Source organism: Oncorhynchus clarkii, chromosome 20 (genome assembly GCF_045791955.1).
Source record: "Oncorhynchus clarkii lewisi isolate Uvic-CL-2024 chromosome 20, UVic_Ocla_1.0, whole genome shotgun sequence".
In the NCBI taxonomy this organism is placed as follows: Eukaryota; Metazoa; Chordata; class Actinopteri; order Salmoniformes; family Salmonidae; genus Oncorhynchus; species Oncorhynchus clarkii.
This window is the reverse complement of record NC_092166.1, coordinates 41,907,755-41,935,423: the sequence shown is the minus strand read 5'-3', so window position 1 is coordinate 41,935,423 and position 27,669 is coordinate 41,907,755. Positions and strand designations below refer to the sequence as shown.

Sequence of the window (27,669 nt, the reverse complement as noted above, 5' to 3'; positions counted from 1 at the left end):
CACCTTGTAGAGTCCATGCTCCAACAAATTGAGGCTGTTCTGAGGGAAAAAGTGAAATTATGGAGTTTTAATTAATGTCCTATTTTGACATTAAACTATAGTCTAATTGTCAACCAGATTCATGGCAATAACTGGATTAGGTTGCACATCAAAATATATTGAATCATGCATTCCTGCTTGGACGTGTTAGATGAAACAACTTATTTCTTGAATTCCTTAGTAGTATATTTATTATACTTCTTAATAAAACACTGTGAATGACTTTATTAGATGTAAAAGTGACTTTATAACTGTAAATGTTAGTGGCACCAGTCACACCAGGGGAAAATGTTGGTCTGGAGCCTTGTAATAGTAATTAACACTTAGGGAGACAGGCAGACAGAGAACAAGAAGAAGCACAGTGACAGCAGAGAAGATGCTGAGACAGATAGACAGCACAACAGAGGCAAACAAAATGGCTAGAGCAGATGCCCAGTTATAGTGGTGAGTTGTATCTCCAGTGGTGTTTTTACACATTGTAGGGTTTTTTAAACACGAGCTGGTTAAAAAAGAGGAGGAGGAACATGTCTGGCCAGTCAAGTCACTGGTACAGAAATGGTTGAGAAACACTGTACTGTCAATGTTATGTGTCAGCACTACTGCCTGTGTCTAATTATGGTGTGGAGGGTCATGGTCGTATGTGTGAGGGTGGGGTGAGTTGGCGGCGCGTAGTGATGTGGGCTGGTGTGGATATAATGCCATACCCAATTCTTGTCCCAGTCCGCTCCTGCTAAAACAAATGTAATTTTCACTACAAACGATTATGACCACTCTAAAAAGGGGAGACTCTCACAAACACAAAGGTGTTCTCCGTTTTGCTCTACAGCCTCCACAAGTGTCACAGGACTCATCTGTGTCACACCCTGTTTCACATGTCCTTGTGATTGTCTCCACCCCCCTTCCCCATTATCCCCTGTGTATTTATACCTGTGTTCTCTGCCTGTCTGTTGCCAGTTAGTCTTGTTTGTCAAGTCAACCAATGGTTTGTTTGTCAGCTCCTGCTCCACCCCACTATGGAAAAGGGAGACTATCAGGACCAAGATGGTGTTCTCCTCCCATACAAACAAATGGAAGTATAGAGGTTGTTAAATGTGTCTCTAAAATGTTTACATTTCCAGAGTTTTCTTAGATCACCTAGATATAGGATAGACACTTCAAAACCTTATTTCTTATAATTCCATTTTTGACAGTCTTTTTTGCCTTTTATGAATGTGTTATTCCTTGCATTTCTATGGGCTATAGTAGTGAAGGCCAAATTCAATATTTTATCAAATCATTTTTAAATACATTTTTTTGATACCTAAAGGGTCCTACAATTCAATGTCAAATAGCTAAATGATCCATGGTATGACCATCTTAAAACAATTCCATATGTTAGGTTAGTACACCCCCAATAAAGCATCCAATACTCATACCAATTAGAATAATCTAGTATGCGTGTGACTATTATCATAAGCAGTGTTTGCGTCTCATATGGCACCCTATTCCTTATAGATAATCCCTACTTTTGATTATAGGATTTTAGGCAACAGTAGTAGCAGCAGCGATGCGTGGGTAAAATCACTTGGGAAGCCAAGCCAGATAAAAAGTCATATTATAACCTATGTGTTGTGGTAATTGCATTGTTTGCTCTCTAACCTTTTCTTTCATAGCCTTGCCGCTGTTATACAGTATAGGCCTAAGGCTGAGACAATAAGAAGACACCGTGGCAGAATAAATTCAATCACACCTTTGTTTCATCACAAAACCGGAGAGCAACCTCTGTCAGGTGAAGTCCACAAAGCACATTGCATGTAACAAACAGTTACATGACCTACAGCATGTAACTAACTGCAAGTTAATATTTTCGGACTAATAAACAACTATTGATGAAGAACCACAGTTCTTGCAAGTTGCAAAGAAAACAGAAGCTGCATCCACTATTCCAGCACCATTTCAACTTCAACATTTCAACATCATCAAATCATCTATGCTTAGTCTTATACAATAACAGCGAAAATATACCAGAAACTATTTAGTCCAATCAACGTAAGCTAAATATGATGTGGCTGTCCATGTTTCTGATTTCTGTGTGCGTACGTTCGTGCTAGTAGAAAACACATGTTGACTCACCCTACTTGCAGAGAAAAGCCAATGCCATCCTCTCATGTTGACGAAACAGTCTATGACTGTCATACAATGCACACTTATTTTTTGTTGTCCTAGGCTACCTGGATAAAATGCTTCCTCGCTAGCCTAACATCATTTCATGGGCAACGTTAGCTAGTTAACATTAGCCTTCTACATCTAGCTACATATTGAATATTACATCCACTCAGTCCAGGGACACAATGTACAGTTGAGGTTGGAAGTACATACACTTAGGTTAGAGTCATTAAAACTCATTTTTCAACCACTCCACTAATTTCTTGTTAACAAACTATAGTTTTGGCAAGTCGGTTAGGACATCTACTTTGTGCATGACACAAGTAATTTTTCCAACAATTGTTTACAGACAGATTATTTCACTTATAATTCACTATATCACAATATAGTATACATACACTGAGTTGACTGTGCTTTTAAACAGCTTGGGAAATTCCAGAAAATGCTTTAGAAGCTTCTGATAGGCTAATTGACATAATTTGAGTCAATTGGAGATGTACCCGTGGATGTATTTCAAGGCCTACCTTCAAACTCAGTGCCTCTTTGCTTGACATCATGGGAAAAAGATATCAGCCAAGACCTCAGAAAAAATGTTGTAGACCTCCACAAATCTGGTTCATCCTTGGGAGCAATTTCCAAACGCCTGAAGGTACCACGTTCATCTGTAAAAACAATAGTACGCAAGTATAAACACCATAGGACCACGCAGCCGTCATACTGTTCAGGAAGGAGATGAGTTCTGTCTCCGAGAGATGAACGTACTTTGGTGCAAAAAGTGCAAATCAATCCCAGAACAACAGCAAAGGATCTTGTGAAGATGCTGGAGGAAACAGGTACAAAAGTATCTATATCCACAGTAAAACGAGTCCTATATCGACATAACCCGAAAGGCCGCTGAACAAGGACGAAGACACTGCTCCAAAACCGCCATAAAAAAGCCAGACTATGGTTTGCAACTGCACATTTCAACAAATATCATTATTTTTGGAGAAATGTCCCTTACCTCAATCCTATGGAAAATGTGTGGGCAGAATTGAAAATGCGTGTGCGAGCAAGGAGGCCTACAAAACGGACTCAGTTACACCAGCTCTGTCAGGGTGAATGGGCCAGAATTCACCCAACTTATTGTGGGAAGCTTGTGGAAGGCTACCCAAAATGTCTGACCCAAGTTAAACATTTTAAAGGCAATGCTACCAAATACTAATTGAGTGTATGTAAAATTCTGACCCATTGGGAATGTGATGAAAGAAATAAAAGCTGAAATAAATCATTCTCTCTACTATTATTCTGACATTTCACATTCTTAAAATTAAGTGGTGATCCTAACTGACCTAAAACGGGGGATTTGTACTGGGATTAAATGTCAGGAATTGTGAAAAACTGAGTTTAAATGTATTTGGCTAAGGTGTATGTAAACTTCCGACTTCAACTGTATTTTATGGTTGGATCAGAATCGCCCTTATAATCATTGGCCAGTACAGAGAATTAAGTAAAATCACAAGTCCAAAATGGTTCATTTAGGAAAGAGCTAATTTTAGCTAGCTAGCCACTGGTGGACAACAACACAACAAAATGCAACTATTCAAGTTGTTTCCGTCAATTACGTATTTCTCTTGATGCGATGTGATAGGAGTGAAGCCAAATCCAAACTGGCTTCCCTTGACAATTTGTTTTGGCAAGTCAGGACCATTCATGGTTTAGCTCAACACTGATTGGCTATTATTATTATACTTGATGGCTACCCTTGCATTCAATGCTACAGCGGCAACAATGTCATACTCTTTATAACCATACAGCATCAGATAGATGGTGTACCCTTACAGAGACAGAGGGGCGCTGTTTCGCTCGCTTTAATGCTTTTTTCGGTGAGATACATTCAGCTTCTTGCCAAGTAAAGGAAAATTATGAAAACAAAGATACATTATTTCACATGCTTTTTTCTTTTAATCACATTTTTCTTCATCATTTTTTTTTTGGAAAGCCTGGCTTCCCTTTGCATCCATGAATACACAACACTGATTCAGGAAAGTTTAAAGCGGCTCTGCCTCCTCTCTGATCCGAGCTTTAAAATGTATTAACTTTTATGTGTAGCATGAACACAACCAGTCACAATGTGTTTATCTGATTAGGCTACTTCAAATGTGGCACGTTCGTCCAAAATATAATTCCAGCATCCAAACTGTGCAGATTGTGCTGTTGAAAATGCAAACCATGATGTTGAAGAGCCCGAAGTCGGCATGCTTTGTTTATAGGTGGTGCATTTGCACAGAAACCAGTTGGTGAAAAATTTGTTGCATATATTTTATATAATTATACAGTGGCTTAAGAACAAAACAAGGACAGCGTCTGGACAGAGGGAACAAAATGACATTAATGCAGACACAGGGATCAAACTGAGGAACAGACAGATATAGAGGGGGCAATCAACAAAGTGAAGGAGTCCAGGTGAGTCGGCTGAGACGTGGGAGCCAGACAATCCACCTGAGACATGGGAGCCCGACAATCAGGCTGAGGCGTGGGAGCCCGACAAGCCGGTTGAGGCGTGGGAGCCCTACAAACAGACTGAGGCATGGGAGCCCGACGAGCCGGCTGAGGCATGAAAACCTCTTGAGCCAGCTAAGGCATAGAAGCCCAACAAGCCAGCTAAGGCACCCTCGGTTCCTTCGGCAGCGGAACCCGGACCCAACGTCACCAACCCCAACAAAAAAACAAAAGAACTCCCTGATGCTTCCAATATTAGTGTCTGCATTCTGTAAGGACAGATGTTGGGACACGAGAAGCAAGTACAGGGAGTGAACATTTAATAAATAACCGACATTAAACAAAATAAGGACAGCGTCTGGACACAGGGAACAAAACGACATTCATGCAGACACAGGGAGGGGGAGCGGAAGCAGGAAGCGGGAGCAGGCATGACACTAACCTAATTGTGAAAAGAAGGAAATGTATACAGAATAAAAAATATTCCAAAACATGCATCCTGTTTGCAACAAGGCACTAAAGTAATAATGCAAAATAATTGGCAAAGCAATTCACTTTTTGCCCTGATTACAAAGTGTTATGTTTGGGGAAAATCCAATATAACACATTACTGAGTACCACTCTCCATATTTTCAATCATAGTGGTGGCTGCATCATGTTATGTATACCTGTTAGCTCATCCATGGTGGTCGGCGAACCCTCAACCTTCTGGCCCATAGCCCTGGGCGTCATTGACTGTGCCACAAAAGCATGCTGAAGTGGCAAAGTTGATATGCGTGTTTATAAACACAGGGACACTACAGTTATTGTTATTTGTGGTTGTAAAGATTATTTTGTGTTAATTATGAGGGGGGATGGTGTGCATTTTTTTTTTTATAGTACTAGGGGAGGGATGTGTGAAAAAAAAATTACGTTGGGGGTTGCTTTTTTTATGACACCTCTAGTTGTGTGCCTCTTAAGTGGCACCCTATTTCCTATATACACTACCGGTCAAAAGTTTTAGAACACTTACTCATTCAATGAAATAACACACATGGGTTACATGTTGTAACCAAAAAAGTGTTAAACAAATCAAAATATATTTTATATTTGAGATTCTTCAAATAGCCACCCTTTGCCTTGATGACAGTTTTGCACACTTGGCATTCTCTCAACCAGCTTCACCTGGAATGCTTTTCCAACAGTCTTTAAGGAGATCCCACATATTTTGTCATTTTTATTAGGATCCCCATTAGCTAACGCTGTAACGCTAGCTAATCTTCCTGGGGTCCAACACCAATTAGCAAGACATTACAAACAACCACAATCAAGACTTCACAAACATTCAACAAGTAGACAATACAGATAATTAAAATACCTGACAGGAAACACATTTAACATTCAGTTGATGCTTTCTATTTGCTGTTCAGTTATATGGTCTATCGCATTAGATGTTCTTTTTTTCTTGCAGGGAGATTTACTTTTAGCCTGATTGCTTGGATTGGTAAAGAGTTCCATTCAGCTATGGCTCTATATAAAACTAGATTTAAGGTGATTTGTCCTTGACTTGCCTGTCTTTTTTGGTGGTTATGCGTGTTGCTAGTATATACTAACTGGCCTGAAAATGCTGTGTGTGTTTTTAAAAAATATAACATTCCTAAAGAAAATCAGAAGACTGGATAGTAATTTGTTTTTAACATGAAGCCATGAGAGATTCTGATGCATTTGGGTAATTCATATGGTTAGCGCAATGAAGCGCTAAACTGGCAGCCCTGTTTTGAGTGATTTAGAGCTTTAAAAATGTATATCTTTCTTTGCTGCGGATGACCTTACAACCGGACAGTACTCTAAGTGTGAAAGGACCAGAGATTGAATCACCTGATTCAGAGTGCTAGACGTTACATACTCTGAACATTTTCTTGTAACAGCAGTTCACTTACCCATCTTAACAACAATATTATCTATGTGTTCTGACCATGATAAAGCTTGCTCCAACATGACGCCGAGTAGTTTTGTTTTTTTCACTTGCTCTACATGCGTTCTATTCATCAACACATTAAATTGGGGATCATCAGCAAGCATATATCTTGAAGCAAATACAATACATTTAGTTTTAGAAATGTTCAACACCAATTTGTTCATATCAACCCACTCAGACACCATGCTTAGTTCACTGCTCAGTACATCTGTTAGCTCATTACATTCTGATGCTGCACTATGCATTGTAGAGTCATCAGCAAACATGACCTCTCTTGCTTTATTCACGACTGAAGGTAAATCATTAGTAAAGATTGAGTAGAGAAGTGGGCCTAGGCAACTTCTGAGCACTTGTTGGCTGCTTTTCCTTCACTCTGCAGTCTGACTCCATCTCAATTTGGTTGAGGTCGGGGGATTGCGGAGGCCAGGTCATCTGATGCAGCACTCCATCACTCTCCTTCTTGGTAAAATAGCCCTTACACAGCCTGGAGGTGTGTGGGATCATTGTCCTGTTGAAAAACAAATGATAGTCCCACTAAGCCCAAACCAGATGGGATGGCGTATCGCTGCAGAATGCTGTGGTGCCATGCTGGTTAATTATGCCTTGAATTCTAAATAAATCACAGACAGTTTCACCATCAAAGCACCCTCACACCATAACACCTCCTCCTCCATGCTTTACAGTGGGAAATACACATGCAGAGATAATCCGTTCACCCACACCACATTTCACAAAGACACGGCGGTTGGAACCAAAAATCTCCAATTTGGACTCTAGCTCGTGTTTCTTGGCCCATGCAAGTCTCCTCTTCTTGTTGGTGTCCTTTAGTACGAGTTTCTTTGCAGCAATTCGACCATGAAGCCCTGATTGAAACAGTCTCCTCTGAACATTTGATTTTGAAATGTGTCTGTTATTTGAACTCTGTGAAGCATTTATTTGGTCTGCAATTTCTGAGGCTGGTAACTCTAATAAACGTATCTGCAGCAGAGGTAACTGTGGGTCTTCCATTCCTGTGGCGGTCCTCATGAGAGCCAGTTTCATCATAGTGCTTGATAGTTTTTGCAACTGCACTTGAAGAAACTTTCAAAGTTCTTGAAATGTTCTGTTTTGACTCACCTACCTTGTCACAACACAGCTGATTGGCTCAAACAGATTAAGAAAGAAAGAAATTCCACAAATTAACTTTTAAGAAGGCACACCTGTTAATTGAAATGCATTCCAAGTGACTATCATGAAGAGAATGCCAAGAGTGTGCTAAGCTGTCATGAAGGTAAAGGGTGGCTATTGGAAGAATCTCAAATATAAAATATATTTTGATTTATTTAACACTTTTTTGGTTACTACATGATTCCATATGTGTTATTTCATAGTTTTGATGTCATCACTATTAGAAAATAGTAAAAATAAAGAAAAGTCCTTGAATGAGTAGGTGTTCTAAAATGTCTTTATCGGTAGTGAAGTATTCTATCTTTGACCAGAGCCCGATGGGTTTCCCTATGGGACCTGGTCAAAACTTGTGCACTATATAGGACAAAGAGTGTCATTTAAGACCCACACATTGAAAACTCTTGAGCCTATACACTACCACCCCAGCAAACAGCTCTGTGTTGTTCAACTCCTAATGAACAATCAGCAGGTCATGTTATGTATGAGATTCATTTACTCCAAGCAGCAACACACAGTGATGTTATTACAAGGAAATCAATGTCTCCCTGCTTGTGATTTGCAGATGGACCGGAGGACAGAGTGTGTCTCCCAAATGACACCATTCTCTATATAGTGCACTACTTTTGACCAAGATCCATAGGGACACATGGTGTATGCTATGCAACTTTGGCTAAACTCTGCTGCTCTGCTCCTCTCACAATACAACTGCTGACCTTGCTGTCGTAAGAGAGCCAGCCAGGAAGCCACATGCAGCCAAATGGTGGTGGCTGGGGTTGTTTATCAAACCTTTATCATGCTGCTCACACACACGCGCACACAAATGTAGACACATGCACACACAGAAAAATGTACTTTCACACACACACGCACCAGACAGGGACACCAGTGTCAGACAGACAGAGAGGGAGCGTGTCGTATCCTCTCTCTCCCAGCCACCGCCTGATAAACCTTTCATGACAAGTCTCAAATAGCACCCTATTCCCTACACAGTTAACTACCTTTGACCAGGGCCCCAAAATAGTGCACTATGTAGGGAATAGGGTGCCATTTGGGACAGAGCCTGTCTCTCGGCTGGGGGCAGCAGGAGGAGAAATGGGTTGGGTTTCATTTAGGAGAAAAGCTGTTATAACATGTTCAGACGATCTTCAATTGCTTGGACAAAAATAAATGATGAAAATGTATATTTAGTCATAACTGACCATAAAACAATTTGAGGTTAATGGCTAATTTAGCTGACTAAACTCCACTCCATGGTAAAGGTATTACTAATGAACTCCACCAACAGAGTGGAGCAGAGACCAGGCTTTGTTGAATTCAGCCCTGACTACATAAATTGGCCCAAGGTCAATACTTTCATACTTTTTCAATAAACTTTAATCAAATACAACCCCCGACTGTTCGCTCATTGCTGTTGCTCTAAGATGGCAACTCAGCGGAAATGCGCATGTGCCAATTGAATCTCAACAAGGAAACAGTCGGTGGTTGTTTGATTAACATTTATTGAAAAAGTATGGATTTCAGCAAACAAAGATAGGCACGCAAATACGAAGGACAAACATAGGCACAAGTTAAGTGTTTCCTCATTTACATTTTTGGAGGTATTGACCTTGGGGCGAATTGATGTAGTCAGAGCTGAATTCCACAAAGTCTTCCCACTTGGCATACTACATCATTTCAACATGGATAATTGGGTAATATTTGGCTGAGACATTGATCAATGAGATTACAAGCTATATCCACCCACTCAAAGGGATAGCCAAAAGTTAGTTGAATTTCCAATGTGTCACTTTGCTTTCAAACTGTGACGTGGTGAGGTGCAAAGAAGAGAACAGACGAGAAAACTGCGGTTAAGGATAAACATAAACATTCACTGAGAAATGGTAATGAAAAGATCACAGTAACACTGGGAAAACAACAAACACTAAGTCTTGATAACTCACTGAGGAGACAAATGCACACAATTCAAGCTTCAGCAAAGGACAACAGAAAACACGCCTATTTTAACAGGGAAATCATAATGAGTAAATGGGACACACCTGAATGTCGTTAATGTCTCTGGGACGGTCTCTACCGCCCTCTGGTGACAGGTGGAACCATGACACCTTCTAGGAGCGGCTCTAGCTGCGGAGCCAGGGTGACCACCAAGTAGTTGGTTGAAGTCCTGAACGAGTCCCGGATCCAGGATGTCCCGGGCTGGCATCCACGCCCGCTCCTCGGGGCCATAGCCCTCCCAGTCTACCAGGTACTGCAGGGTGCCTCCGTTTGCCCATTCGACTGTGGGTGGAACCCCGAGTAGAGACTCAACAACACCCCCAACAGGGAGCATAAGGCTTTCCAATACCGTGCAACGAACTGGGGCCCACGATCCGAGACAATGTCCTGGGGAAGTCCATGTAGTCGAAAGACATGGGCAATCATGAGATCAGCGGTCTCCTTCGCTGAGGGCAACTTGTTTAAGGCAATGTCATGGGCTGCCTTGGAGAACCAATGACCACCAGGATAGTGGTAAGCCCTTCGGATGGAGGCAACCCTGTGATAAATAGTCTACGGACAGGTGGGACCAGGGCCGGCTGGGGATGGGCAGAGGTTGGAGCAACCCAGCCGGTCGCTGTCGTGAAGACTTGCTTGGGCACAGGTGGAACAGGCTGCAACAAAGGATCTCACATCCTCAATCATGTTAGGCCACCAGAATTTCCACCTCAGGAACTCCAGTGTCCGATTAACCCTTGGATGCCCAGTTAATTTAGAGGAATGTCCCAATTGTAGTACTCAAGAACGAGCTGATCGCAGAACATAAAGTATGTTAGTGGGACCGCTGCCGGGCTCAGGTTCTCGGGTCTGGGCTTGTCGTACTGTGGTCTCTATACTCCATTACACGGGAGCCACAATCCTGGAGCTGGGGATGATGGGTTCAGAGTCCCTCTCCCGTGTTGGCGGGACAGGGCATCTGCTTTCTGATTCTTGTTACCCTGGCGATAGGCTAAAGTGAAGTTGAACCTGCTAAAACAGAGCCCACCTAGCCTGGCGAGCGTTCAACCTCCTGTCTTCTTGAATGGAGACCAAGTTCTAATGGTCCGTCCAGATCACGAAAGGATGAAGTGCCCCCTCCAACTAGTGTCTCCACCCCTCAAGGGCCCACTTGACTGCCAAGAGCTCCAATTTGCCTACATTTTAGTTGCGTTCCTGCTGGCGAGAACCGCTTGGAAATCCTTGGGGGTCCAGCCAAAACGTGTCTGGGACTTGCGGGTTAGGGCAGAGGCGATGCCACCACACAAAAGTTCTGTATAAAACGCCTGTAAAAATTGGCAAACCCGAGGAACCGCTGGACTTGTTTGAGTGAGGCGGGACGGGGCCAGTCAGTGACCACCCTAACTTTAACAGGGTCCATTTGGATGTCGGCGGTAGATATAATTGACCCAGGAAAGACACTGGAGATACATGGAACTCACACTTCTCAATCTTGACATATAGTTGACTCTGCAGGAGGCATATCAGAACTTGGCGGATGTGCAGGATGTGTTTGGAAGGGTCTTGGAGAAGATCAGGATGTCGTCGAGGTACACAAAGATGAACCGATTCAACATATCCATAAGAGTGTCATTGACCAATGCTTGGAAGACTGCCGGTGAGTTCACAAATCCGAATGGCATGACTAAATACTCAGAGTGGCCACTCCGGGTGTTAAAGGCAGTCTTCCATTCATCTCCCTCCCTAATTCTCACCAGATTGGTCCAGTTTGGTTAAGAATTGTTCCCCCGACATCATGGGTAGGGGGTAACGGTTCTTAACCGTGATCCTGTTCAGCCCTTGGTAGTCGATGCAGGGACGCAGACCTCCATCCTTCTTTCCCACGAAAAAGAAACCTGAACCAGCTGAGGATATTGAGGAGCAAATGCAAAAAAAATCAGAAAAACTGTTTTCACTTTGACATTATGTGGTATTGTGTGTAGATTGATGAGGATTTTTAATTTTTAAAATCCATTTTAGAACAAGGCTGTAACGTTACAAAATGTGGAAAAAGTCAAGGGGTCTGAATACTTTCCGAATGCACCGTGTGTATGCTATCTTGAACATGCACGCTTTAAATGATTTCATAAGAAGAAACTTTAACTTTTTTCTAAATATCATTCAATTTGAAATCAACCAGAGCTTGAAACCCTAGGCCTATTGTATTGTCTATTTTTTGTTAAATTCTGTGTTGAATTGAAACAATAGCTGTGGATGGGAGACCAAAAGGTAGCCGTAGATAGATAAATTCTCCAAAGGAGAACACTACGTTGACACATTACATTTAAACAACGTTGGTTTTCCCAGTTTGTGCCCAGTGAGTGGTCTCTGTTCCACTCCGTTGGTGGAGTTTATCAGAAACTTCCTTCACCATGGAGTGGAGTTTAGTCAGCTATGGCTACTTTAAACAATCAAATAAATGTGACCTAAAATCTGTTGTAATGATCTCTATCTGCCTGACAGAAGAGTGAACTTTTGACATTTACTTTCCTCTTTACATTAACACATTTTACTGCCAATCTCTGAAAGGGATTGCCTAGTGTATAGAAAGTGAGTCCAATATGAAACATTACACAGTCCCTTTAAGTACACTTATATAGTATAAAACTCCTCTAGCCCTTCTGGTTCAGGTCCTCAGGGAGGATGTAGGGCTTGAAACAGTATCTGGACAATAGATAGAACTGAACTCAGACCTCCATTGCCCCTTCCCTTCCCACTTGTAAAAACATGTAAAAACACATAACATGTAAAAACATGAATGGCTCATTCATGATACAGGTATGAGTCTGAGGAAGCCACAGCAGCAGCAACCCAGTCAGAGGCGTAAATCATCACTATGTACATCCTAAATGGTACCATATTTCCTATATACAGGTATAGGATCTTAATTGGGCCTCTCTGCCTCAGTTTGCTCCTCAATTCATGCACCTTGGTTAGAAAGCGAGGTAGCAGCAGTGATCCATTCACTCCTTTGACCGCACTGTTGCAGCATAACTTTCCTGCAATTCAGGGAATGTAAAACTTGTAGTGTATTTGAGGTTAAAACGCTTTGTTTGACATTTTTTGGGGGACTTTCAGTGTAACGTGGCTCATTTAGCGAACATCGCTAGAATATGTTGATTATTAAAGACACATAGGGAATTGTTTCAAATAAAACATATTATTAATAGTTGGGCATTTGAAAAGAACACACACCTCGACTAATATGTAACCTATTTAAATATTTTACAGGTCTGTGATCAATGACACAACGAATGGGAAACAAAACAAATCGTTATGGCCGGTGAGAGAGCGCAACATTCTCTCCCTGTCCACTGCAGATGAAGGCAACACAAACCAACCAGACTGCGAGACAGACACCCCTGCACACTGTTTCCGTGACGTGCCCAATTCGAGTCTGGGTGACGTATCTCCGTTAGTGATGTGACGTTGCGGGGCTCTAGATGTAGTGGTTTCTAGCTGCATCTTGTTGACGCTCGGTATTACAGATGAGAACCGAGAGAAGAGGAGCCGAAACGACCTCACTCAGTCTTTTTAATCGGGTTTCGGTACGTCCTTATTTGCTTCTATGTACAAGATGAAATGGGTAATGTGATGTATCGGGTGTTGGATTATTTTGACGATTTACCGAAATGGTGGCATGCTTTAAGGGTTTAACAAGCGTTCGCTAATTGTTAACTAGCCTAGGCTAGTTTGCTATGGCTTCATACAGCGCAGGGTGTGTAACAGTAGTGGCTATGCTAACCTAACCTGGCTAATCCGTTTCCCCAGCTCGGGTATAACGTAGTACATTTTTGTAGCTAAAGCAATGCTATTTCGAGCTAATTCGAGCCTCATATGTGTTGCCATAATCACTGTAACGTTATTGGCTTCCTTACATTTGATACTCAATATATTCGCTATTTTATGTTTTATTTCCTTCAAGACAAGTATTTTTCGAGGTTCGAGGTGTGAAATACACCACACAGCCGCATTTGCCAGCTAATTCTCATGTCGGCTCAACTTGCTGCTACAAGCCGGGTATTTGGTTCTACGTTTAGCTAATGTTAGCTGGAAATTGCAGGTAGCTAACTAGGTCGATAGACCGTCCAGTCGCAGACGGTAGTTGAGCCAGTGAACGTCATTATCAGTGCTGTCTGCATACCGGTGCCACCGTGGCGAGCCAGAGGAATGGAACAGAGCGCAGGCTGTGCGCGGTGTCCTTGCTAGCTACGAAGAAGGGGGTGACACTGCTCGAGATGGAGGGAAAACGACAGCAATGGAATCTCAGCGATATTTTCTGGAGAAATAGTTGGATTTGTTCGAATATTAATATGGTCTAAAAACCTTTCTTAGCCGGAACTCTATTATTTTGTTGCGTGGGGACAATGTCAGTTTTGGTTGTAAATCCACGCAGGAATCACGGGTGGTGAAGTTTGCATCGCCGCATACCTCCTTGCATTGATAGTCATTTAATTATTACTGCGACCAAAGCCTGCTCTGTGGTCCGACTTTTTGTACCCGGATAGTGCTAGCTTTGGTGGAAAGATCTGGCGGCGGTGTACTTACTGTAATTACTGCATGGAGGTCAGTGCTGGTTCTGGTATAATCTAGCTAACGCGTTAGTGTTGTCGCTGTAGTCCGCACACAGCTACATTAGAACTGCCTAAACGCATGTATAGTCTCTCTTCAGTTGTTTTATATATATATATATATATATATATATATATATATATATATATATATATATATATATACATTTAACCCCATTTTGTATTTGGCAGCCGATTTTAAATGGATGGTATTGCAGTGTAAAATACATTGGTCACCCACAAGCAAATACGATTGTAGCTTTATTGGAGGGTGGTTGTTTACACCGCCCAATGTTGAGGGTTCCCAGTGAAATGTTGTAGCCACATATGTACATTTTCCTAAAATTGGATCACAGTACAATTTCCTGTTAATAAAACCGTCGTTTATAGATGTAGCTAGGTATGAACAGTTTTTTATTATTTGAATTGATGCAGTGTAAATGGAGCTAGATTCCAGGGCATAGGGAAGATACCTCTTCAACATCCATTCCATGTCACGCTGTGCATTTCGATAACAATTGAACCGGTTGAATGAGAGCCTTTATACTCCTTTATCAATTGTTTTCACATAGTTGATGGGGTCAGCGTGGGGTTACCAGCAGAGCAGACGTTGGCTTGAGGACAGCAAGCAGGACAACTGGTGGGGTTGGGGTGGCTAGCTATTTGGTCAATTTACAGCCATTTGGGCAAATTGTTAATTTGATTACCTAGGCTACACCAAGTGTGAACTTTTTTGTCACAGTTTCTAGTGACTGAAAGAGGCCAGAGAGAATTGCTAGAAACTAGTTGTTGGTTGCCTGGCCACCTGGTTGGTTTTACTTGACAAAACTAGCACTTTCTGTTGGCAATGGAATGGTGTTGTGGGTGAAAACTTGTCATTGCCCCATGGGGTTCAATGACAAGGGCTGAATGGGCAGATGTTTGGGTGGTGAGGTATGGTAAATAGCCATTTGGCCCCCAATAGGTCTATTGAGCCACTCAACCCCCAACCAGGATAGCCTCCATAAAACATGTAAACACCTTCAACGTTATTTTATGCTCAGAGAAAAACGCATCTGATGGGATAGTCTTCTACTTAGACAAATCCTTTCAGTTGACATGAAAAATGCTACATGCAGGCTTAACATAGTTTGAGTTTTACTAGGGAGAAAAATTCAAATGTTCTCCCTTCGGTTTGTGTTAACGCCTGAACCATTCCACTCCCCCACTACCCCACCTCTCGTCCCCTACAGGAAGCAGACATACAGACAACAATCTGAACAGAAACACAGCAGTCTCCACCATGTACCTTTCTGAACACCAGAAGATCTGGAACATTTGAAACGAGAATAAAACAAACTAACAAAACCCACATTACCTCAAAGGGTTCTATAAATCCAAGTGAAGGTGGTATTGGAACAAAACGGACCTCTATCAACGCCGACATGGCCAGTACTCAGACGAGTCTGAAAACCTCATTCAAAGATCTGACCTCGTTCAAGGGCAACATGAAGCGGCTGTACCGAGAGAGGCTAGAGGACGCGCCCATCAAGAAGAGGCTGATGGCTGAGATGAACCTGAAGCGACGCAGCCTAGACACCCTGCCCCAGACCCCCAAGGTGAAGAGGGAGTCTGGGGAGGAGCACACCCAGCACCGGGAGGCAGATAGAGGCATGGATAGATCCATAGAGATGGACAGTAGAGGGGAGCTCCAGGTATGTGGAGCCAAGGCTCTGGATCTCAGTCCTGGGCTGAAACACACACTGGCTGCCTTCACCCTCAGCAGCCAAAGCTCTCTGGGGGGCCCAGCAGCCTTCTCAGCCCGCTCCGGCCACGAAGCCTCCCCCGAGGTCAGCCCTGATTCCTGCCCCAGCATGGCCCCTCTACCCTCCCCACCAGTCCTAGGAGGTGGACCCCTCTTGGTGCCCAGCGACAGCTCCACAGAGTTAAGCCACTCCCTTCTAGAGGGTGAATCCATCTCCTGCTTTGCTGTCGGTGGGGAGAAACGCCTCTGCCTCCCCCAGGTGCTCAACTCGGTGCTCCGTGACTTCTCCTTGCAGCAGATCAATGCGGTGTGCGACGAGCTCTACGTGTACTGCTCGCGCTGCGACGGTGAACAGCTCCACATCCTCAAGGTGCTGGGTATTTTACCCTTCAACGCCCCGTCTTGCGGCCTCATCACCCTTACCGACGCCCAGCGCCTCTGCAACTCCTTGCTCCGCCCGGGGGCTGCCCTACCCTCTGACCCCAGCACTAAGCGACCCGGCCAGGGGCTCCTAAAGGAGACAGAGTCTAGCTTCCAGGTGGAGCACCAGTGTCTAGGGAAATGCCAGGGTCTGTTTGTACCCCAGTTCTACACACAGCCTGAGGCGCCCTGTGTTCAGTGCGTGGAGTGCCAGCTGCTTTTCTCACCGCAGAAGTTTGTGATGCACTCACACAAGTCCCCGGACAAGAGGACCTGTCACTGGGGCTTTGACTCTGCCAAGTGGCCGTGCTACCTGCAGCTGGGGAGAAAGTATATGGGAATGCCTGAGGAGCCGCAGCTCAAACTGCTGCTAGAGGACATGAAGGACAAGTTCCACTACAACAGGACCACTGACAAAGTAAGCACTGATTATCTTATTGTGTGTGTCAGACTTCTTTAAATTTTATCAGTTCGTTTGGTTGCACTGTCGATATAACTACCAATAAATGGTATCTATTGAATCTCTAGAAGCCAGCCCCCAACTATGGGTTTCATTAGGTAGGTGTGTGTGTGTGTGTAAGACAGGGGACAGGTGTTACCCCTCCTGCTGGCTGTAGTGTAGTAGATCTGAGCATTTCGCTGCACCTGCGATAACATATGCAAATTTGTGTGCGTGATCAATTAACTGATTTTGAGGAGGGGCGGACAGGATGACCACTGACCAGCTGGTCTCTCGGTTGGTGTGTGTGTGTGTGTGTGTGTGTGTGTGTGTGTGTGTGTGTGTGTGTGTGTGTGTGTGTGTGTGTGTGTGTGTGTGTGTGTGTGTGTGTGTGTCACGGGGAAGGGCATCATTTGTCTTCCAGGTCAGCTGGAGGTCACTAGAACCATCACTAGACAATTGGCCACAACACTAACCGAACTAGTGGACTCTCTCACAGACCTCTGGGCTTGAATGGATGGGCTGACAATTTACATCCATTGCATCCACCCCGCTTCACCCTTCCATATTTAAATTACTTTTTAACTAATTTAGTTAATTGATACTTTTAGGGATCGTTTAAAAAAATATATATATACATACATACATACAGTGGGGCAAAAAAGTATTTAGACAGCCACCAATTGTGCAAGTTCTCCCACTTAAAAAGATGAGAGGCCTGTAATTTTCATCATCATACACTTCAACTATGACAGACAAAATTAGATTTTTTTTTTAGAAAATCACATTGTATGATTTTTACTGAATTTATTTGCAAATTATGGTGGAAAATAAGTATTTGGTCAATTACCTGAATATGACTGCACGTCACATAATAATTGAACGCGTTCATACATGTTTTACATAGTGTAATCAATGTGTAATAACTATCACTCGTATTTCATATGTTACAGGGATTCATCGATACATATGTACAGTGCTGGTCATTTTAAAAAAGCTAGCTTGCTAATGGATGCAAACAATGTTCTTCCCCAAAAACATAGCAAAACGACAATCTGTTTCAGTAGCTATAGTTAGCTAGCTAACTATTTAGCTAGGTGTCATCATCTAAAATAACCCTAATTTATAAGACATTTGATTAATGGTGGTCAGACCCGTCTTTGTGAAGCTAGTCACAATAAGGATTTGCTGCAATAGTGGACATTGCGGTTAGCCTTCAAAATAAAAGTATGGCATAAATATATTTATTTTGACCGCGACCCACAAATTCCACTATTGTGCCTAATCCTTATTTTGGCTAGCTTCATAACAGATAACCCGGTCGGGTCGAGCCTCACTAGCCAGATGAAGCTAGCTGGCTGCTTAAAACGTTGGCTTTGGGAAACAGGGTTAAGTAGCTGGTTAGCTATTTATTTTCATGAACTGAAGTTCAATTTCAATAGGTAAACAACAAGTGGCAACCTAGCTAATACTTACTCACAAGGATTCCTAAATCATTGCTAAGAATAATGAAAATGACTTCAGTTTCTAATGGTCATTGTTTTCAGGCTGGTTGTATTAGTGCTAGCTAGGTACCAAGCTAAAGCTATCTACCCCAGAAGTTGCTGTCAAACAAATGATGCTTTATTACCAACGAGGTATTGTAAACTCATCGTTCTCGGCCGGTGTTTGCTTGTTTGCAGACTTTTTTGTACAGCATTGACAGTGCTACTGTATCTTTTTTGATATGCAAAGACCCAAACTGCGTTCCATAGTATGTATGTATGTCATGAAGCTAATAGCAGCGACGCTATTACTGTGTAACTCCGGTAGGGCAACATCTGAAAAATAGCGCACTTAGTAATGTGTACTGGTGCTCGTTCAGTCGGCGAAAGCAAACATCACCCACGACAGAGAACAGTTGATTGTCAAGGGGATGAATTCCATTATCTCGGCTTTAATGGATTTCGCCTTTGAGTTGTCTTGCTGAAATGTTCTTACTTTTTCAAATGACTGCTCGATTTGTTGACTGCTCAATCCACACAGCAAACATTGTGGGCTAGGTTAGGAATGCTGTGTTGCTCGTGTAGCGCACAATTTTACGTGGTGTCATTGCACGGTAGCTTTAACATCGGCGTTACACTAGACATCTGGCCGATACCGATGTTGGCATTTTTAGCTAATATCAGCCGATTCCCATATGTTCACCGATATATCGGTGAACTGTCATAAATTTGAAAAATATCTTGATATGAAATTTAGGCCATATTCACCAGCACTACCCTAAACTAAGAAGCATTCTTAGGCAGCAATGGTCTAATTTTCATATCATGATATTTTTCAAATTTATGAAAGTGTTTTATGTTTTTGAATAATACAATTCTAAATATGAGTTGTTCAGTACCCTAGAGTGGCAACACCTATATAAGTGATTTCAATATGGCTTGCTCCATTCTGATTGTTTTATACTGTTCAATCTAACCTAAACCCCCTAAAAAATTCAGCATTTTTCATACATTTCTGCATTTTCTGCCCTTTTTTAAATATTTTCCACACTGTGCCACGTTGGGCTCCATAATGGATATGGGCAAACAATCTAGGCCTAGTTTATTGGTGAACTGTTGGAATCATGGACATACAAGGATTCTTGTAATTCATTAGTTGGAATATAGCGGACAGCACTTTGAATACATTTTTGTATGACATGACACGACAAATGAATAAGCCAGGAAGGAATTATTGTGACAGGGTATTGTTGGTCAGTGTTTCCCAGGGGATCCTATACGATGTTACATATTTTCTCATGTAACTAGCTAGCTCTCTGGCTAACATATTAATGCTAAGCCTATTCCTTTCTGATTTAAAATATACTGTTGTCCAAACCACATGCTGATCTAGGCCTACACCAGTACTGGTATCTGGCTCTATTAGTTAGCTACGTTTGCTCTGACTATGAATACATTTAGCTAGTGATTAGCATTAGCGGATAACATAATTTATTTTAGTCGTGCTAAGAAAAGACAAACTAGCTGTTTGCAGACAAACAAACTAATAGTGTAATTATGTAACGCTTGAAAGCAGCATCCATGTCACCAACATTTTGACCATACAGACTGCAGAGTGAACGGCAAGTGAAGTGTTCGTGACTTCGTGGTCAAGCAACAACATGCTCTCCTTGAGTGACGGGGCAGTGCTTTGTGTGGGAACCGGCATGCTATATCCGGGATCCTTGGTCTCTACCGTAACCTTAAACCATAACCCTTACCCTACCTTAACCCTTTTAAATGTAAACTTCAATGGGGGGGGGGGGGGGGGGTAGGGACGTCCCAAGGGTCCCAGATAGCAAAGACCAAAGCGGCATACAGGAGGACAGGGAGAGCGATGACTTGCATGTAGCAAACGGAGTAAACTATAAAAACGGACATTACACTCGCCGGAGTTGCGTATCACATTTAACAAACCAAACATTGAAATACTGTTATATGGTAAATTAAAAAACCCAAATCTGTTTATGCATCAATACCAGTAGTGGTGTAACGGTACACTTATTGTTGAACCATTCGGTACTGGGACCTCGGTTCGGTTCGCACTGTGAACCCGAATGAATACATCAAATGACCCCGCAGTGGGAGATGAGAAGTACCGTACTACAAACAAGCCGCCTTTATGACAGTCACACAAGTGACTAGTAACTACAGTAACTGTTGGCATTTAATTTACCCCTGTAACCGAGCTGTGATTCCAAACCGCAATACATACTGAACTGTGGGTTTGGTGAACCTTTTAGATCCCTAAATACCGGTGTGTGTGTGGTGTGTGTGTGTGTGTGTGTGTGTGTGTATATAGAAATAATACGGTATACCGCCCAACCCTAGTTTAGGGCCCTATAACATTATTTTTTTTTTGACTGATTACAGTTTCACCTGTTTTTTGCTCTCAAAACCACTAATTTTTTATGTAAAACAACTCAATTTTATGTTTTTAGTTCACAACAATACTTAAAACACATCAGGAGACTTGAGGTCTGGAAAAAAATTAAGGAATGTGTTACCATTTACCATGCAGGAGACCGTTGTTTGGTTAGCAATTTTTCTGTAGCGCTCATGTGATTGCAGAGTTTGCAAAACAAAATGGACACTGGATTTATGCAAATAATCATCATTCTGCCATGTAGACACGGGCTACTTTGTAGTTAACATTTCATTTAGGTGGTTTTTGGGAAAGCTGTTCCATCTCTACCAGAAGGTTATGATTAGCATCATCACTGGCAGCTACACAAAGTGGGCATTCGTGTTCCATTTCAGAAAGTTGCAGGAAAATACGAATCACTGGTTCATTTTGTTCATGTCTTATGATTATCTTGGGCAAATTATCTTGGGTTGGCAAGTAGCCTAGTGGTTAGAGCGTTGGGCCAGTAACCGAAACGTAGCTAGATTGAGTCCCCGAGCTGACAAGGTAAAAATCTGTTTTTCTGACCCTGAACAAGGCAGTTAACCCACTGTTCCTAGGCCGTCATTGTAAATAAGAATTTGTTCTTCACTGACTTGTCTAGTTAAATTAAGGTTAAATATATATTTTTTTAAATGTTTTTTTTTTATAAGTTCATTGCATTTAAGTTTTTCATATAGTTCAATAAAAAAAAATATATTGTTGAATTATGTTTTAATGTCTTCGCAACGGTGACTAGGCTTAAGATGTTTCCGGGAAACCATCCTTTGATCTTTTTTTGTACCACTTAGCTGGAAGTGCACAGAAACAGGCAACCCAAGCCCTTGCATGGGGGAATGCCCATGTTGCATCACCACCACCACCAGTGCTTTCCACTAAAGACCAGAACCCAAGGGAGGCTTCTACAGAGCATAGGGGGTTTTGATGGTTTTTGTCTTTCCGTCATTCTTACAAAAAAGAAAGTGACAGTGGGAGAGAGAGCAGTGCACAGCCTGGGACCTATAGAAATGTCAGACACCCTGAAGAAGGCAGGGATGCTGAAACGTTGGTTCTTTTACTCAATAAATTACTTGGAGTTTATACATATATATGGAGTGTGCGACTCTCTTTTGTTTTTATAGCTGAAAACACGAAAAGCTATAGATTTGGATCCCTTCCATTGACTGGTTCACATCCATGTCTCATGTTTTCTTCTTGACCAAACCGGACTATTATGTGCATCCCAAATGGCACTCTATTCTCTATATAGTGCACTACTTTTAACCAGGACCCATAAGTCTGATCAAAAGTAGCGCACTATCTTTGGAATAAGGTGCCATTTGGGACGTAGGCTCAGTTTTGTATTGCTGAGATAAACACTGACTTTAATTGGTGTTTTCTAGGCCAAGTAATTTGTCTTCACTGTAGCCGCCTGGCACACATGGGTTAATAAATAAGAGACTATGGACTCGGAGCAGACAGGCTTTAGTTTCCCTCTGTGTGTGTGTGCGCAGACAGGTGTGAGAATACTACCTGCTGTACAGTCATTTGGCACTCCCTGTCCGCTGTGTTTTGTGTTTGGCAGAAAGAGAGAGAAAGAGCGTGAGGAGAGAGAGAAGCCCCAGCCTCCCCCTCCCTGTGTGTTTGACGTGTGTGCGTGATTCTGCCGGAAATACTGTCTGGTGTCTAGTCTAGTGCCCAAACCACATTCCTACCCCCCCTTTTCTCTCTCCCTCTCCTCCCTCGCTCCTCGGCTTGTCTCACTTTCGTCTGAGAGAGTCAGACAGATCGACCTGGGGCCACTCAGTCACGCAGACACGTCTCCACCACAGAGCAGACTAATCACACACACGTACCTTATGGTGTGTCATGTAGCCTACCACTGACTGGTTAGGTAAGCCTGTCACATGCTATCCAGTCAGTGGTTCGTGCATATATTATGAGATTTTGTGATGTTTTTGTTAGTTTAGGTGTTTGGCTGTGTTTTTTTTGTGGCTGCTACGGCCTGGACGAGACCAGTATCGCGAGACTCATGGCAAGGAAACAAAATACAAAGCAGATTTAACTTCTTGAATGAATCATAAATAATGAGTGAGGAAGTTTGAGGCATAAATATCATACCCCTCCCAAAAAATGCTAACCTACCCTGTTGTTGTAATGGTGAGGTTAGCATGTCTTGGTATGGCATTTGAGCGTCTGTGACTTTCTCACTCATCATTGTTCACGATTCATTCAGGACTTACTGTATTCATGGTAACATCCATATTAATGTAAACATTTTTAGAAACATATTATATTCTTATTTACAGTAACGGTGACTCCAAAATGCCACACTACATTATTTACCATTCATTTCTATTTACCATTCATTTCTATTGGGCACCAAATAATCAGAAACACAACCAAAACAGCAAAGCATCCAACACATTTGTAGAGTCCCAAGCTAGATGTAGTCATTGTGTGCAAGGAATACGGGACCAAATACAAACTTTTTCCTTCTTTAGCACACATACACTAAGTGTACAAAACATTAGGAACACCTTCAGGTTATGGTTACCCTTTGGGTTAGGATGACCAATTATCAGTCGTTCTCTAGTAATGATAGTGTCAACCGAGATGTTGGTGAGACAACAGACAGATGCTGCAACAGATGACTATAACTGGCGGCTCTTTACAGTGTTTGTGTGTTTGGCGTCTAAAACAACGATGTAATGAGCTTGCGGGGATGACAAGCAGCTTGTACTTCCCTCTCGGACAGACACGCACGCACACAGATTGATAGGGTGGCGTCATCTATGTTGGGAGGCGTTTTGTCTCTGTTCCCTGATTAGAGGAAAGCATAAATTCCCAGTGTGTGACTCCTCCTTGGCCTGGTTGTGAAATACCTGCTAGACTGTCTGGAGGGACACGGTGTCCTGATATACACACATTCAGATTAGGAAAAACACTTTGTGACGTACTTGTTAGGATAGTGTGTGAGGCTGGGAACATTTACATGTCTGTCTGTGTGCCCGAGAGTTGTCCAGAAGTGCCAGCCATGTTGGCCTATACCAATCCACCCCTGTAGTTCTAGCCCTGGCACCATGTCAGCTGTGGTAGACAGACAACACTCCCTGTGCGTGTCTGTGTCGGCAGGTCCTAGACGACGAAGACTGCTGTTCAGACAGCAGACAGCTGCTTCTCTATGCTTCCTCTATTGGCTATTTACACACCAGTGACTTCATTACCACAGACCAGACCTGCATTCTCTCTCTCGCGCTCGCTCTTGCTCTCTAATCAATTGGCTTTATTGGCATGGAAAGTGTTACCACATACATTGCCAAAGCAAATATACACACACATCAAATCAATGAGGATGCAGATTGATAATAGGAAAAATGATAATACTCAGTAGCAATTAATAGGACAATGCAATAAGAAATGAATGAGGACAATAATGAAATGGTGAGAAAAACACAGGTAGAAATGTTATTACTGTGGTTTGTCATTCTGCTGGTTGTCACTACCCGTGTGTCAGGATTCAGGGAGCTACATCATTTGCAACTAATATGGCAAAAAGGGGTTTTTCAGATTTTGTTTAAAAATCTTTGGATTTGTTTTCAATTTTGGGGAAGAAAAAAGATTGCCACTAAGTCTGTGTAGTTCTCGCAGCTCTCTCTCTCGACCTCTGAGGGCAGAGTGGGCACAACCTGTCCTCTCTGTGTAGCCAGATCTGCTGTGATGGCCTGTTTCTATTGAGTCTGTGCTCATTGAATCTGTACAGTCAATGTTTTTCTCAATTTTCTATTGTGTACCAAATAGCATGGAGGTTCGACCATTTTTTTTGTGTGTCTTTCCAATAGGTGATATATTTTGCTTTGTGATAATTTGGTTGGGCCCGATTTTGTGAGTGCTGTCCTGAGGCTTTATTGGGTTGGTAGTGGTTAGTGAACTTAGCTTCAGGGCCAGCTGGCTGAGGGGACTCTTCTCTATGGCACCTCATGGCATTTGAGAGCTTTTGAATTATAGGAGTGGGGGTCACTTGTCTGTCTCTTCCAAATCATTCTAGACTAGAGCATTGTACTCTCTGCAGATTTCTTGAACAGAACAGACTTTCCCACTTCGTGTCTGGAGCCCTGCCCCACCACATTTTTTCCATTTTAAACAGTCAACATCCCCGAGGGCCCAATTAGAAAACCGTAGCAAAATAAGCATTGAAACTAGACGATAAGTTGATGCTTACATAACTCAGCAGACCACTCTCTTGTTTCTGACTCTCTCTTTGGCTCTACGCACGGCTCAGGCATGCAAAACCCTCATGCAGTATGTTATAAAGCCGCTTGACCCCCTCGTCTCCCACTATACTCCCAGTGTTTGTACGGTCATGGAACACATGGAAAAGTGATGGAATTTTAAAATGGTGTTTTCCAAGCCTGGAAAAGTTTTGGAAAATGATCAAATCTGAAAAGTAATGGAAATTCATTTAATTTCTGTTAATATCAGTTATTTAGGCAAAGTTTTTAAATATTTTAGCAATCAAATAAAAATCAACATATCAGCCAGGATCTGAATGACACATTAGCCCGTCTGGTTGTGCGCATCACCAGCATGTGTTTGTGAGATGTGTAGGCTGTTCTTCAAGGAGAGAGAGACAGTTGGACAAGAGTGTGCAAAGCTGTCATCAAGGCAGAGGGTGGCTACTTCAAAGAATATAAAATATATTTTGAATAGTTTAACACTTTTTTTTTTTGTTGGTTACTATGTGATTCCAAGTGTGTTATTTCATAGGTTTGATAGTCTTCACCATTATTCTACAATGTAGACAATAGTAAAGTAAAGAAACCCTTGAATGAGTAGGTGTGTCCAAACCTTGACTGGCACTGTACATCAAGGTTGGTCAAACCGTCCTTCAGGAGAGCTAATGGGCGTGCAAGCTTTTATTACAGTTCCCCTCTAACAAACCACATTTTCGAAATGAGCTGCTCAACGGGACCTTCGTAAACTGTCTCTGATGTGTTTGGTTTGAGCAGGGCTTGATCAAAAGCCTGCACACCCAGTAGGTCTCCAGCCTTAGGGTTGACCATGTGTGTGTGTGTTATACAGTTGACAGGAGATGGTACATGGCATCAGAGAGCAGCCTCCCAGTGTTACCACAATACGCTTACTTTTTTTGTAAATACATAGAGACGCTGCCAATTGTTGATCATGGAAATTTGGTTAAAAGTCATGGAGAAGTCACGGAAAAGTCATGAAATTCCATCTGTCAACATGTGTATGAACCCTGCTCTCCCTATCCCTCTTCTTTCCTCCCCCTCCTCGCTCCTCTGCTCTCTTCTCCTTGTCCAGGGGGAGACTAACCTCACAAGACCTCGTCTGAACGAAATACTCAGCCTGTTACAACCCTCATGTTCAGCCAATCACACGCTAGAGCTGGACTCCTCCCTATGTCTCCCTCTCGCTCCCAGCCTCTTTCTCTCGCCCCCTCTCCCTGTGTGGATGTGTTAGTCTTTTTTTCTTCTCTTTTTCCCCTGTTTTTATTTATTTTCCCTCTGCTGTAATAACAACCTGCTCGTGGTTGTAGATGTTTAATGAGAGTCACTACGTTATTTCTAAACAGCCACAGCTAAGGAAAGAATTATGTTTTTTGACTGTAACACCAGTGGTTACACTAGTGTATACACTAGGTGTGTAATGGTTCATCAAAACCATGGTTCAGTACGTATTGCGGTTTTTGGGTCACGTTCCGGTACAGCTGGGAAATGAAATGCTATTGACAATTTTCCGAAGTCACAATGTTTCTTGCGTTGTCTGTTGAGACCGGATTGTTATAATGTGCCTCAAGTTTCCACTCTGATGCTGTGTTTGTAGCCATGTGGGAGGTGGGAATTTACCAGTTGTGAAGTTGTAAGTACCAGTTGGATGCGTTCATGTGATTTTGAACTCATTGAGAAATGCCGATTGGCTAATGGCCAACAAACCATCAACCATAAACAAAAAGTACAGCTATCATGCTTGTAAACAAATTTTAGTGTTAAAAAAAGCACATTAATAGATTACTTTTTATAAAAAATGTTTTGTTGCATTTAACTGCCGAAAATGCTGTTGGAGGCCATTTTCTTAGTAGGTGACGTCAGAGGTCACCATGTGGGAGAAGTGGGTGCTCAGGATGAAAGACAAGTTTCCCACTAGTAATTACCAGTTTGAGGGCCGTTAAAGTGGATTTTTCCCAGTTGTATGTGGTAAATTCCCACTTTCCACTTGGCTACGAACGCACCATGACACTGCTTCATTCAGTGCCAGATGGGTCCGTGCAATCCGGTATCCTTGAAGTTGCCATTTAAAATGGTTAGGGAAGGTTTATGGTAAGGGTAGAGGTTAGGGTTCAGGGTAGGGGCGATCCAGGATTGCACTGACCATGCCAGATGTGCACTCGTGACTCTCATAAAGGTTGCGTGTCTGTAGCACGGTATGTCTCCCACTCTGGGGTAATGTGATGGGCTAACACAACAGAGTGCATTGGCCAATTTAATAAAAACTTTGGCTTGCTTATATAGAGTGGGTACTACCTGTTTGCTGAAACGGGTGCAAGAGGGAAGTTTGTAACGTGGCTCAAGCACTTTCACGAGGTGCTGAAACCCTCTATTCTCAACCACCAAAAACGGGCGCATATCCTCGGCTATAAACCAAAGACTAAAAATATAAACCGCCTACCTATAGCTCCTTTAATTTCTTTGGCCTGGTCAGAATCAGCTGCCAGGTGCTGCTTGAATGCAGAGGGGAGAACGTTGTTTTTTTGCGTTTCCGTCTTTCTCTG

The 27,669-nt window shown here is 42.5% G+C and overlaps 1 protein-coding gene across 1 annotated transcript in view; it reads left to right on the top strand.

Annotated features, from left to right (window-relative positions):
- The first annotated feature begins 13,232 nt into the window (after positions 1-13,232).
- LOC139376373 (ski-like protein) overlaps positions 13,233-27,669 on the top strand; it is a 31,960-nt gene continuing 17,523 nt past the window's right edge. The window contains exons 1-2 of the mRNA XM_071118886.1: positions 13,233-13,344; positions 15,600-16,949. Coding sequence (XP_070974987.1) covers positions 15,792-16,949 — 1,158 coding nt within the window. The 5' untranslated portion in view covers positions 13,233-13,344; positions 15,600-15,791. The remainder of the gene's footprint in view (positions 13,345-15,599; positions 16,950-27,669) is intronic.